Source organism: Solanum tuberosum, unplaced genomic scaffold (assembly GCF_000226075.1).
Source record: "Solanum tuberosum cultivar DM 1-3 516 R44 unplaced genomic scaffold, SolTub_3.0 scf00240, whole genome shotgun sequence".
NCBI lineage: Eukaryota > Viridiplantae > Streptophyta > Magnoliopsida > Solanales > Solanaceae > Solanum > Solanum tuberosum.
Genome location: NW_006239164.1, coordinates 322228 through 336203, shown reverse-complemented (window position 1 = coordinate 336203; position 13976 = coordinate 322228). Strand labels below are relative to the sequence as shown.

At 31.3% G+C, this 13976-nt stretch overlaps 3 protein-coding genes and 1 long non-coding RNA gene across 7 annotated transcripts in view; all 4 read right to left on the bottom strand.

Moving 5' to 3' along the window:
• Positions 1-322: 322 nt before the first annotated feature.
• On the bottom strand, positions 323-2927 carry LOC107062532 (sterile alpha motif domain-containing protein 15-like). Its single transcript, XM_015313239.1, has 10 exons — positions 2645-2927; positions 2402-2524; positions 2156-2281; positions 1913-2035; positions 1668-1793; positions 1418-1546; positions 1172-1300; positions 923-1050; positions 593-827; positions 323-481 (listed from the first exon to the last, which is right to left on the bottom strand). Exons 1-10 carry the CDS (start codon positions 2925-2927, stop codon positions 423-425), a joined length of 1461 nt encoding a protein of 486 aa, XP_015168725.1. The 3' UTR covers positions 323-422.
• A 111-nt stretch (positions 2928-3038) lies between these two features.
• LOC107062538 (uncharacterized) lies at positions 3039-3575 on the bottom strand. Its single transcript, XR_001474687.1, has 3 exons — positions 3497-3575; positions 3255-3377; positions 3039-3134 (listed from the first exon to the last, which is right to left on the bottom strand). It is a non-coding gene; the product is annotated as an uncharacterized lncRNA (long non-coding RNA).
• A 55-nt stretch (positions 3576-3630) lies between these two features.
• On the bottom strand, positions 3631-7398 carry LOC107062531 (B3 domain-containing protein REM10-like). The gene is made up of 6 exons (XM_015313238.1): positions 7292-7398; positions 5347-5419; positions 4734-4955; positions 4104-4183; positions 3762-3996; positions 3631-3650 (listed from the first exon to the last, which is right to left on the bottom strand). Exons 1-6 carry the CDS (start codon positions 7364-7366, stop codon positions 3631-3633), a joined length of 705 nt encoding a protein of 234 aa, XP_015168724.1. The 5' UTR covers positions 7367-7398.
• A 1638-nt stretch (positions 7399-9036) lies between these two features.
• The window catches only part of LOC102605790 (B3 domain-containing protein REM14-like), a 13143-nt gene continuing 8203 nt past the window's right edge, over positions 9037-13976 (bottom strand). For 3 of the 4 annotated variants that reach the window (XM_015313243.1, XM_015313244.1, XM_015313245.1), the window contains exons 8-14: positions 12980-13033; positions 12700-12779; positions 12306-12537; positions 10306-10436; positions 9909-10140; positions 9567-9714; positions 9037-9488 (exon numbers count right to left, since the gene is read on the bottom strand). In XM_015313243.1, the coding sequence (XP_015168729.1) occupies positions 9647-9714; positions 9909-10140; positions 10306-10436; positions 12306-12537; positions 12700-12779; positions 12980-13033 (797 nt within the window). In that variant the 3' untranslated portion in view covers positions 9037-9488; positions 9567-9646. The remainder of the gene's footprint in view (positions 9489-9566; positions 9715-9908; positions 10141-10305; positions 10437-12305; positions 12538-12699; positions 12780-12979; positions 13034-13976) is intronic. The other variant, XM_015313246.1, reaches the window with a different exon arrangement.

Here is a 13976-nt window from a genome sequence, read left to right as displayed (position 1 = left end):
CCCTAAACTCTCTTTTATAATATAGTAGAAAAATATAGTAGAATATGTGTATATATTGCCAATCTTTTACTAATTATCAACCTATCAATATTTGTGATAGTTATCAACTAATATATAGTGGGCCCGTGCGCGCATAGGCAATATATGTCTAGTATTTGAAGAGGAAAGAGAAGAGTGAAAAATATATATAATTAGAAATAAGTTGGTAACCTGCTTATAACAGATTAATATTACTTGATGGTGCATTATAATGTCTATTCATTGTCTGCACATAATTTACTAAATTCATCGAATTATTCCAAGAAACTAAAATAGTATATAGTCATAGGCGAACACAAAATATAATAATTGCGAGATCTAAGAGAGGGGTGGGGGTGTTCAATTGCTTCATTGTTGTTTTTTCTTTTCCATCATAAACAACTTCATTCATTGTTCAGTCTATCCTGTTGAATGATACTTGCAAGTTCTTCTGAAATTTTGCCTGCAAAAAAATAAAAAATAAAAAATTAGTGTACAAATAATATTTGTAACATTATTTGTAAGAAAAAATCAACAACATAAATACAAAAAATTTGGTCATAAGAAAACTTACCATGAAATTTCCATATTGGTTTATTTCCACCAGTAACAACCTCAAACATTATGTGATCTCCCTCCTTTAAGCAATGTGCATCGCGAATTTTTTTCCATCCATCTTTAATAATAACATAAGTATTATGTGTACGTAATGTAACATTCCACAACCTCTCGTTTTCATCTCTGATAATCAAATCGCACTTCTTGATGTTGAATAGACCATTTGCCAATGCAAATTCTTCAGGAATTAACTGAAATAATTTATGAATAATCAAAATTAAACCGTGTATATACTTTATATTTTGACCCCAAAAAAATTGAAGTTTTTTTTTTTTTTTGGACTTACCAAGGTATCGCTTACGAGGCAATAGGGACTAACTATGGTTACAAAATAAGAATGACCATGAGATTTGTGAGGAACTACTTCAAGGGGAGATGCCTTTTTTGATGAAGTGATGGAGTAGTTTGGTTTGTCTGTTACATGGTTAAAAATTAAAATTAATCATAATATATAGATAATATTTTCTATCACTTAACTGACGTGACACTATTATTGTTGTTGTAAATATCACAATGAATATGAAATGAGAATTACCAAGAGGCTTGTGAGTAACAACTTCTATCGTCTGATCTTCAAAATTCTGTTTTTGAGGAAGTCCTCTCGACTTGGATTGAGAGGGCTCTGCAAGGGGCGATGACTTGATTTTTTTGTGGTTTGGTTTATCTGTTACATGATTAAAAGTTAATATAACTCACAATATTTAGATAATATTTTCTATCACTTAACTGACGTGACAATATTCTGTTGTTATAATCAAACTAAATACAAAATGAAAATTACCAAAAGACTTGTGAGTAGCAACTTCTAGTGTTCGTTCTTCAAATTCTTGTCTTTGATGAAGTCCCACCGATTTGGATTTAGAGGGCTCTGCAAGGGAAGATGACTTGATTTTTTTGTGGTTTGATTTGTCTGTTACATGATTAAAGTTAAAATTACTCACTACATTCAAATGATATGTACAATCACTTAACTAACGTGACAGTATATTATATTGTTGCTAAAATCAAACTAAATACAAAATAAAATTTACCAAAAGACTCGTGAGTAACAACTTCTAACGGGCGATCTTCAAAATCATCTCTTTGAGCACGTTTCCTCGAATTAGATTTAGGGGGATTAGCAAGGGGAGATAGCTTGATGTTGTGGTTTGATTTGTCTGTTACATGGTTAAAAGTTAAAATCACTCACTACATTCAAATGATATGTTCAATCACTTAACAAACGTGACAATATTGTATTATTGCAAAGAGCACATAAATATAAAATGAGAATTACCAAAAGGCTTGAGAGTAATAACTTCTACTATTCGGTCTTCAAACTCCTGTCTTTGAGGAAGCTTTCCTGACTTGAATTTAGGCTTTGCAATGGGAGATGACTTGATGTTGTTGTTTGATTTGTCTGTTGCATGGTTAAAAGTTAAATTTACTTGCTACATGCAAATGCTATGTTTAATCATTTAACTGATATGACAATATTTTATTGTTTCTAAAATCATATTGAATATAAGATGAGAATTACCAAAAGACTTGTGAGTAACAACTTCTAACGTCTGAAGTTCAAACTCCTGTCTTTGAGGAAGTTCCCCCGACTTGGATTTAGGGGGCTTCGCAAGGGGAGATGACTTGATGTTGTTATTTGATTTGTCTGTTACATGGTTAACAATTAAAATCACTAACTACATTCAAATGATATGTTCAATCACTTACCAAACATGACAATATAGTATTATTGCAAAAATCACACTGAATATAAAATGAGAATTACCAAAAGGCTTGAGAGTAACAACTTCTACTGTTCGGTCTTCAAACTCCTGTCTTTGAGGAAGCTTCCCTGACATGGATTTAGGCTTTGCAAGGGGAGATGATTTGATGTTGTTGTTTGATTTGTCTGTTACATGGTTAAAAGTTAAATTTACTTACTACATGCAAATGCTATGTTTAATCATTTAACTGATATGACAACATTTTATTGTTTCTAAAATCATATTGAATATAAGATGAGAATTACCAAAAGACTTGTGAGTAACAACTTCTAACGTTTGATCTTCAAACTCCTGTCTTTGAGGAAGTTCCCTCGACGTGGATTTTGGGGGCTTCGCAAGGGGAGATGATTCGATGTTGTTATTTGAATTACCAAAAAGCTTGTTGGTACCAACTTCTAACGTCAGATCTTCAAAATCTTGTCTTTGAGAAAGTTCCCCTGACTTGACTTTTGGGGGCTCTGCAAGGAGAGATGACTTGATGTTGTGGTTTGATTTTTCTGTAACACGATTAAAATTAAAATCACTCATAATATTTATATAATATTTCTATCACTTAACTGATGTGCGAATAGTATATTATTAAAAAAACCACACTGAATATAAAATGAGAATTACCAAAAAGCTTGTCAGTACCAACTTCTAACGTCAGATCTTCAAAATCTTGTCTTTGAGAAAGTTCCACCGACTTGACTTTAGGGGGCTCTGCAAGGGGAGATGACTTGATGTTTGATTTTTCTGTAACACAATTAAAAGTTAAAATCATACATAATATTTAGATAATATTTCTATAACTTAACTGACGTGTCAGTAGTCTATAATTAAAAAAAATCACAATTAATATAAAATGTGAATTACCAAAAAGCTTGTCAGTACCAACTTCTAACGTCAGATCTTCAACATCTTGTCTTTGAGAAAGTTCCACCGACTTGACTTTAGGGGGCTCTGCAAGGGGAGGTGACTTGATGTTGTTTGATTTTTCTGTAACACGATTAAAAGTTAAAATCACACATAATATTTAGATAATATTTCTATAACTTAACTGACGTGCCAATAGTCTATTATTAAAAATATCACAATAAATACAACATGTGAATTACCTAAAAGCTTGGCAGTACCAACTTCTAAAGTTTGATCTTGATTCTGTCTTTGAGAAAGTTCTTCCGACTTGGATTTAGGTTTTTCTGCAAAGGGAGATGACGTGATGTTATGGTTTGATTTTTCTTATATATGATTAAAAGTTAAAATCACTCACTATATTGAGATGATTTGTTCAGTTACTTAATTGATGTGACAATATTCTACTATTGCAATTAATAAAAATTGTTGGAAAAATAAGGTAATTACTTAAATGAGAAAACTTACTCTGATATTGCCATATTGGTTTCTCTTCATTAGTAACAATCTCAAACATTACTTCATCTCCCTCCTTTATATCATTTGCAACACTAAATTCAGCCCATCCACCATTAAGAACGAATCGTTTCGGACTAAAAGAATTTAGTCTTAAATTCCACGATCTCTGTTTTTCATCTCTAATAATCAAATTGCCTATCTTGTCCCGGAGATTGTTGTTCAATACAAATGCTATAGGAAGACACTGAAACAATTTATAACCATATTAATTCAATAATATATTGATAGTACAATACTTTTGTAACACAATTAAAGTATGTAAATTTAAAAATAAAATAAAATTGGTCTTACCAAGTAACCATATTTAAAACAATATGGTCTAATAGTACATACAAAACGGGAATGATCTAAATGCTTGTGCGTAGCAGCTCCTGCATGGTAAAATTTAAGTAATATTAGTATAGAGATTTTTAAAAATTATTAGTGAATTTTAACAAGTAATATTAGGTTAAATTTTAAGATTAATCATATTACTAATGAGTAGTGTTTTTCAAAAGATTTACATGTAATTATCTAATGATGATATAAAAGCTTGGAATATTATTGCATGGGACTCTATTTAAGCAATAAATAATTAACAAACTATATATGATAAATGACAAGATATAAAATTCCTTAATTATGTAAGATAATAAGTGTTTTTATATTGTCGACATTTATCTTTTACGTTCTGTAATATAAAACCTTTTAAAGTATGAATGACAACTAAATTTTCGTTCCTTATTAAACAAAAAATATGAGCTTTGTTTTAAAAAAATGAGTTTCAAGTTTGAAAAATTGATCGATATTTTTTCCAATCACAAAATTTCTACCTTTTTTTTTTTAGGTTTTTAAAAACTATTTCAAGTTTCAAATACTCTCGTTTAACTTCTTCTTCTTTTTTCAAATATCATTTTTCACGTTATCTTATAGAACTTTTACCTTTGGATTTAGATCTCTCAGAAGTCTTCTCAATTTTTTGTGCTTTTTGTTGTTCTTCTATCTCACATTGATTAGATAAATCAAACTTGAGAACTTCAAATTTCATATCTCCTTCATGTTTGAACACCAAGACATCTCCCTCCTCCAAATTATTTTGCTCTGCAAAATTTTCAAGACCGTCTTCTAGTCTCACACCGTTCAATTTCACCAGCCACTCTTTATCTACAATTACGTAATCATATAGAGGGGAGGATAGTTAGTTATAAGAAAAATTATACATAGATAAAATTAATTGTTATTCTTACATACTTCCTCAGTTTCCTTTTACTTACTCACTATTGTAAAACTTATTTTTTCTTTTTACTTGTTCATTTTAATAAATCAAGATAGATTTATTATTTTATTTTAATAGTATCAACTTAATCATTAATTGTAAAAAAAATGCTATTGAATTACAACATTCACTACCTTATGGTAGTTTAACCATAAAAATAGATCCCCTAATAAGAAATTTCTTAAATGAAGTATAAAGATAAAAATGGACAAGTAAAATAGATAGTAAAATATATATATAAATATTCTTTATAAAATTTCTGACTTCGTTATTACTTACCGGCCCATCTCAGTATTGCATGTTCATACTGATCATGTCCCTTCAGATGCTTCAAAAGTTCATTAGGAAGACTCTGCAGGGTAACAATAATTGCTAAGGAAGTTAGAAAGTTATTGATGGAATTGTTATAACATTTTTAATATCACATATTTCAAAAGTTTTTATAGATTTTAAATTACTACCTCCTTAATCCTTTTCCTTTTACTCGTACCGTCACAATTGACACACCCTTTAAAAAAAATATTAAATTACACTTATTTCTTTGTTTTGACAATCTATAATTTGACTATTAATACCCAAATATGTTATTGTTATTAACTTTGTCTTAAAAATCTAAATTTGGTTATACAAATATAAGAAAGTAAATATTGTATGATATGATTATGAAGATGTTAGGTGTTTATATATTGCTAACCACCATCATTAATCATCATATCATTAGCTATCAATATAATTTTACTATAACAATCACAGTTAATTATTACTGTCAACTATTATATCATATAGATATTATCCATAACCACCACTATTAGTCACCACCAGCACCAATTGCTATATAGAATTTAAAAATATTTTATTGATATAATATTATATTAATTTTATAATTTATTTAAATTTTATATTTTTTTTTAAACAAAGACAAATTTTATATATTCGAAAACAATCAATCTTTAACTATTTAATATTTAGATGTGTGCATTGAGATTCAAATGTGGTAATCTTAATGAAAACAAATGAGGCCTGATACCATTTAGATGCCTTTTTGTGTAAATAATTTTTATTACCCCTTCCACTATCATCGATCACTACCACTATTGTCGTTGCCAACCACCAGTCGCCACCACCAATCATCTCTATCATTACAACCACCAATAGCGGCAAGTTTGCAACTACCATCCCTGTCAACCATTACTAGATCAATAGCTACCACTCCGACTATCCCCATTATTATAAAAATATTCATTGCCTCTTCCACCTCCACCACCAATATAAGTCACCATCACTAGTGTGGAAATCGCTACTATCAATCACTTCAATTATCACAACTAGCATTGCCTCCAACTATTACCAACACAACCATCACATATTCTTCAGCCACCACCAACTGCTAACATCAACAAACTTCTCTTCTACAACCACAATCATCACTACCAACTGCTAACATCACGTCAGTCAATACAACACCAATCACCTCCACAATTATAACTATCATCTCTAGCACTATTAATAGTCACTAACACCAACTATTACCACTATCACAAAAAACTATCTCTATCATCGCTAGGAAACATAAATTTTCCCACAATCATAACTATCATCTCCACCACTATTAATAGTCACTGACACCAACTATTATCACTGTCACAAATAACTATCCCCATCATCGCTAAGAAACATAAATGTTCATTTTTAATCAAATAATGATTTTATTTTCTTAAATTTATATTTTCTAATATTCAATTGTTTTTCATTTAAATTGTGTATTTATTATGCTTACAAATAAATAAATGCACATCAGATACTGAAAAACAATTAGTCTTATTCATTCCGTTTTCAAGTTTAGAAAATAACATCATTTTAATTATTCTCTGATGTGCATTTAGATTCAAACGTAGGTCTTAATTTTAATAAAAATAAATTAGTCATAAATCAAGAAATAGATAGTATAAATCCCCTAAAATTAATGGTAGAAGACTAGCTATTATATGTGGAAGAAAAATACTCTATAAAAAGAAAAGAAACAACTCAAGATTAAAATTCAAATTTAGAAGAATTGTTGTTAGATTTACTACAAGTAAAGAGAACTAAAATCATATCTAACAATCAAAGGATCACAAAATTCCATCCCAAGAATGAGTGTTCAAACCCTACCCCCAACAACCCTAAACTAGCATGTATATATCATAAACAAAGTGAAGATAAAATATTTTAAAGCTTTACTTACAATTCCTTGCTTGAAACTTGACCTGATGGGATGAAAAAAGCTTGGCTTCTCTGAAGAGCCTTTCATGGTGGTCATGAAATGTTAATCTTGAGACTGAAATAATAGAACATGTATTAAGAAATGTAGAGAAAGAAGGTGATATTTCCTAGGGAAATGAATGCCCTATTTATAGGTGAAAAAACACTTAAAGGGGGTGCATATCATAAAAATAAAAAATAAAAGGGGTAAATTACATAAAAGAATATATATTAAGGGTGCAAAATGTAAAATATTTATAATAACTAGATTCATTAAATCATAGTATAGATATTTAAAAACTTATTTACATGGAAATAGCGTGGGAGAGTTTTGAAAAATGATTTTCCTCTTATTGTCACGGAAATTGTTGTTATTGTTTTTGTTTTTTTTGAAGATAAGACAAAAATAATATTTTAAATCAACTATACATGAAAAAGTTATGAACCAATCACACCCTAAATGGAGTATTTTATTTACTTTACTTTACTACTATTAATAAGTAGCTAGAAGCACATAGCTCATTATCGACATGCACTTGCAATTAAGTATAATGTTATTAAATTATCGAAAATGTAAATTCAGTTATTTAACTAATTAAATTAGCCAAAAACTTGGTCTCCACTTTTATTTTTCTCTCTCCCGCACTTAAAATTTGATTTCTTAAATATTTGTTCTGATGAATTTTTAGAATTAATGACCATTTTTTCCATCTTCATTTGATTTTGTGTATAATAATGTGGATATATTATTTATACATTCTATATACATAATTATATATTATTTATAGTAAAAATTAAAGAAATCACATAGTCTAAGATTTAAATTACATCCTATCCCTACTAATACATAGTTATACATCATATATCTACATATATACGTTATGTATTATAATGCGAATTAATGACCGAACATTTTGGGTATTTTTTACACCTTCCTGAGAGAATTAAGTAATTATGTAACTATGAAGCCTATCCAACTTAATCTATTTAAAGTTTAATGTAGTAAAAATTATATAATTTTGTGTGAGTTATAACATATTAGTTTCATTTTTCCTCCTAGGCATTATTTTCATTGGGGCTGATTTTTTTATGGGTAAATAACATAAATTTTACTAGTTTAGTTTATTTCCCTTCAATTTGCACAACTATGGATCGTATCATATTTTTTACTTCGGATACATGTATTTATCACATACAAATACTTGTATTCGAGATACATAGTAATAAGATACATATCATTATATCTAACTAATTAACAAATGCAACTGAAAGTCATAAATTAAGAAGGAAATCAACGCTTGCATCAACCTTGTAATATTCTAACGCATCACAATCTGGTAAAAAAATATTAAATAATCAAAATCCTTCCATTTTTTTGCGAGATGAAACAAACTTTACACCTTTTTTTCTCCCTAGTTCTTGTCAATAATTTCAAGCTTTTTTTTGTTCAACAATGACCAATATCTCTATTTGTGAGACATTCCAAAACGTAAATTTTTTATAATATTTATGCTGGATATAAAATTAAGACGGAGGGAGTAATATCTAGCAACTCCATCAAAATAGTGCACAATTGTCCTAAGTGTCGATTTGGGAGCATTTTTTTGGTTATTTGACCTCAGGGTATTTCAACACCAATCAAGATAAGTTTTTTATACAAATTATATGTTATAAACACTTGTATTAACATAAAATCTTCCACAGAAAATTTAATTTGTTAAATCATGCTAGAGATAGGGTATTTCAACACCAATCAAGATTAGAACTATTTTTACAAAATTAGCATGACACCATAGAAATTTGTTAAATCATGTTAGAGATATTTGACATTATTTTAGTGGCATTCTTGATCGATAGCTTACATCCTATACTAGTAACTCTACCCGACAAGGTTTAGACAGATAGGAAGAAACCACCTATCATTTTTTGTTTGTTGTCTCTGTCGAGATTTAAACTCTAGTCTCCAAATTTCACCCACTTCATTGACCGCTAGGCAAGGGTATAGCGATTCAACGAAGTTCCGGAGAAAAAATAACATGCTTTGTTGAGGTTGTACACCATATAATTGAATCAACCAAAGAGAGATACATTTTGTTTAATTGCTTCAGTGTTGCTTTTTCTTTTCCATCACCAACTGCTTCATTCTTCAATGACGCTTACATTCTCCCAAGAAATTTTGCCTGTAAAAAGTACATTTTTTCATGTTAATAATCAAATCTATGCAAAGAAGCTATTAAAGTGTTTAAAATATTCACTACATTGTTCGAGCAGTGGAAACAATCATTAATGCTTGCATTGGGGTAGATTGTCTACATCACACCCCTTGGGGTCTACCCCTTCACCGGACCCCTGCTAATGTGGGATGTTTTGTGCATCGGGATGCCCTTTTTACCTTGTAAGAACCTCCTAAGACATGAAAAGATTTATCCTCAATGAAACCGAACACATTAGTATGGGATAGAAAGATTTCAACCCAGGGTGATTTTTAACATTTAAGTAAAAATTGCATTATCCAAGATTCATGCCAAATATAGTCAAAGTGTGTGCATATATAAGATGATCAAAAAAATAAAAGATGCTTCTCAAATGAGAAAACTTACCATGAAATTTCCATAGTGGTTTCTCTCCATCTGTAACCACCTCAAACATTATGCGATCTCCCTCCTTTAAGCAATATGCCTCGTGGAATTTATCCCATCCACCTCTAATACACACACTAGTACCAAAAGGACGTAAAATTAAATTCCACGACCTTTGCCGTTCATCTGTAATAATCACATCGCATTTCTTCCTGATGAGACCATTTCTGAGTGCAAATTGTTTTGGAAGGCACTGAAAGGGATATCACCATTTGCACTCATCAGTAGAACAGTTCTTAGGTTCATATTTTCACCAAAATTAACTCCAAAAGAAAGAGAAAAGAATAAAATGATACGCATGATCACATTAGCCTGAACATTCTTGAAAGATTTGCATGAAATGGGGTTTTAAGCTTACCAAATAACCATATGTAAGGCAATATGGTTTAATAGTGCATACAAAACGAGAATGGTCAGAAGGCTTGTCACTAGCAGCTTCTACATGGGGAAACGCCTTTCTTGATGACATGATGCTGGGAGTTGGTTTGTCTGTTACAAGATAATTGTATACAAAAACTCATGTCAAGACATCAAGTATGACAGAGATTACAATTAAAAGAACGAATAATTTCCAAACGTCTACCCCATCTATTGGATATTTTTCAAAACCAGTAGGGCTCAATCTCCAAAGTAAACCTTTCTTATGGCTTCCAAATATTACTAAGGAAACAAGAACAATGTTATGGAAATAAAGCTTAATGATTTATATTTTAATTTGACTAGTCTAGAAATGCAAAAAGAATTAGTATACTTGTATTAACTGTGTTATGCTATCAATGCACACATTAATACAACATACTTAAAGTCACCACCCTCTCTCAACAAAGGAAGAAACGAAGAAAATATGGGGCTAAGCAAATTAGAGAAGAATAATATACTTAGGTAGAGTTGTAAAAGTGCTCTTACATATGATTATTCAACCCTAGTTCTTTAAGCAACATGTTTGTATAATTACCAAATAAAAAATACTGCCAAGGAAGGTTGAGGAAGAAGTGATAGAAGACCATCTTAATTGACTCAAACACAAACATTCGGAAAAAAAGGCCTACTATTTTTCGAATAGCTGTTTCTCTTTTCAAGAAAAAGAACTTGTATAGATATATTCTTTAATATCGTTTTAAAGCGTAATAATTTTCTGAACTTTATGAAGTACAACATATGAAAATTTATCCTCATAGAACCTGGGACAGGGTCTTTAGAACAATCAATATCTAGAGCAAACTGCAAGGTTTACGATGAATTATAACCTATGAAAGATGAAGCACAATTCTTATAACAAGAAACATCAGCTTCTAAAAACAAAACTATAAAAGAAAGGACAACATTAAACGACACTTTAAATACACTATTTAATGGCGGAATAGTGTGTATAAATTAGGCAGAATATATTCCACACATAGGAACATTTCACAAAGATCGTTGCATAAAACATTTTCCAACTGTCTGGTAAATTTTTGAAAATTTAGTTGTTCATAAATTATGTGCAACACATTTTTGAACAACCAAACACAAACAAATTTCATGGTGTAGATTACAAAGTAAACAGATCGTTGAGGTCGCACAAATGAGAGGGTTTACCAAGAAATTTCCATATTGGTTTTTTCTCCCTTAGTAACAACCTCAAACATTATATGATCTCCCACCTTAAAGTCATTTGCAACACAGAATTCATGCAATCTACCTCCAATATAGACTTGAGAACTTTAAGGTAGTCGGCCTTAAATTGCCTTTTTCTTCTATCTCTAATAATCAGACCACATTTTTTGTTGGTGAGATCATTTGCCCGTGCACATTGTACAGGAAGGTGCTGAAATGGCTTTGTAACATTTGCACATATCATCAAACATTTCATTTGCTTCATATTTTCACCATAAATAACTCGAATAAACAAAGAGAGGGAAAAGAAAATGGTGCAATGTTTCATTTAGTCTGAATTCTTGATTGGTTTAGGGAGACTGAGTTTGAGACTTACCAAGAAACCATTTGAAAAGCAATACGGTCTAACAATGCATTAAAACTGAAATTGACCAAGCGGTTTGTGAGTAGCAGCTTTCGCATATTATTTCAACAACAACAACATGCCCAATGTGATCCCACAAGTGAGCTTTGGGGAAGGTGGGGTATACGGAAACCTTACTCTTACCTTTTGTGGGGTAGAGAGGTTGTTTTCGATAAACCCTCAGCTCAAGAGTTATTATTTTATCATATATAAATTCAGTAAAGTTTTCAGCGAAGTAGTGTCATCTAGGCAAGGTGTGTCTGGCCATGGTGACATGATGTATATAACAAAGTAAAAAGATCCTTGACAAAAGGTAGAAAGGTAGATATGTAAATCATTGGCTTAAATGAGAAACTTACCGTGAAATTTCCATATTGGTTTTTCTCCATTCACAACCACCTCAAACATCATATAATCTCCCTCCTTTAATTCATTTGCAACGCAGAATTCACTCCATCCACCCAATATATGGACTATAGAATTGTGGGTATATAGCCTTAAATTCCATGATATTTCTCTTTCATCTCTGATAATCAGACCACATTTCTTGTTGATGAGACCATTTGCTATGGCAAATTGTTTAGGAAGGCGCTGAAATGGTTTATATTTTGCACTCAAACATATGATATGCTTCATACTTTTGCTGTAAATAACTCCAACAAAAAAAAAGGAGGAAAAGAGAAAATGGTGCAAATGTGTCCTTTAGCCTGGACATTCTTGAAGGGTTAAAGGGAAATGAGTTGTGAGACTTACCAAGTAACCCTTTGAAATGCAATATGGTCTAACAAAGCATTCAAAATGAGATTGACCAATAGGGTTGTGAGGAGCAGCTTCTGCATGGGGAAAAGCCTTGCACTGTTAATTTTAGACAATTCCATAAGAACTTAAATATGACTAATAATCAAGATGAATAGCATCTAAATATCCACTCCAACAATTGGCTAAGTTTTCATCTAGATTGAAACTTATTTTAAAACTGAGAACTAACTTGCAATTCTTCAAGTACTAAGCTAAAAGACTCTAAAGGTCTTACCTTTGAATTCAGAATTTTCGGAAGGCTCTTCAACAGTGCTGGGGTTTGTTAGCTCTGTTACATGGTAATACACAAACCCGAGTCACAAAATTAAGTACAACAAAAGAAACACAATTAAAATATGAATACTGTCTAAATATCCACCCCATCTTTTTGCACATCTTCTCGATATTAGTAGGACTTCACTCCCCAAAGTAAACCTTTCTTAAAATTTCTTTTTGCTTCATGATGTTATAAAATAAAGTTTAATGATTTAAATGGTGTGGTCAGGTCCCACTAAGCCAAAGGTTTCCTGACCTCTACGACCTATGTCAAATGCAACAAGCAACTCTAGCCGAATTATGGAATGATCAGGGCTGGAATTTGCACTTCAGGAGGAATTTAATTGATTGGGAGATGTGCAGAATAACTGAGTTTTTGGTTACCCTAGCACAATTTAGTAACCTGTCCGAGGAAGAGGACTCACTGGTGTGGAATGTGGGGAGCAAAGGGTGTTTCACAGTAAATTCAGCATATGAAGATCTCAACACAGTTGGCATTGAGGAAGTAGAATGGCCTTGGAAGATGATATGGAAAACCAAGATACCCTATAGAGTAAATTGTTTTACTTGGCTGTTAGCTAAGGAGACAGTTTTGACACATGAGAACCTGAACAAAAGAGGCATTCACCTGTGTTCCAGGTGCTTTTTGTGTGAAGAGCAAGGAGAGACAGTCAACCATCTCTTCTTACACTGCAAGTGGACAACCCAGCTGTGGCAAATGTTCACCAATATGAGAGAGATTAAATGGGTGAAACCAGGAAGGATCAAAGAGGTTTTGAAGTGCTGGAATAGAGATGGAAATGCAGGAAGAAAGGAGGAGAGATGGAAGATGGTCCCATCATGTATATGGTGGACAGTATGGCTAGAGAGGAACCAGAGATGTCATGAAGGAAAGCAGAGCAACATACAAAGATTTAAGCTTAACTGTTTAGCTCTGTATTATTTTTGGTGTAAAC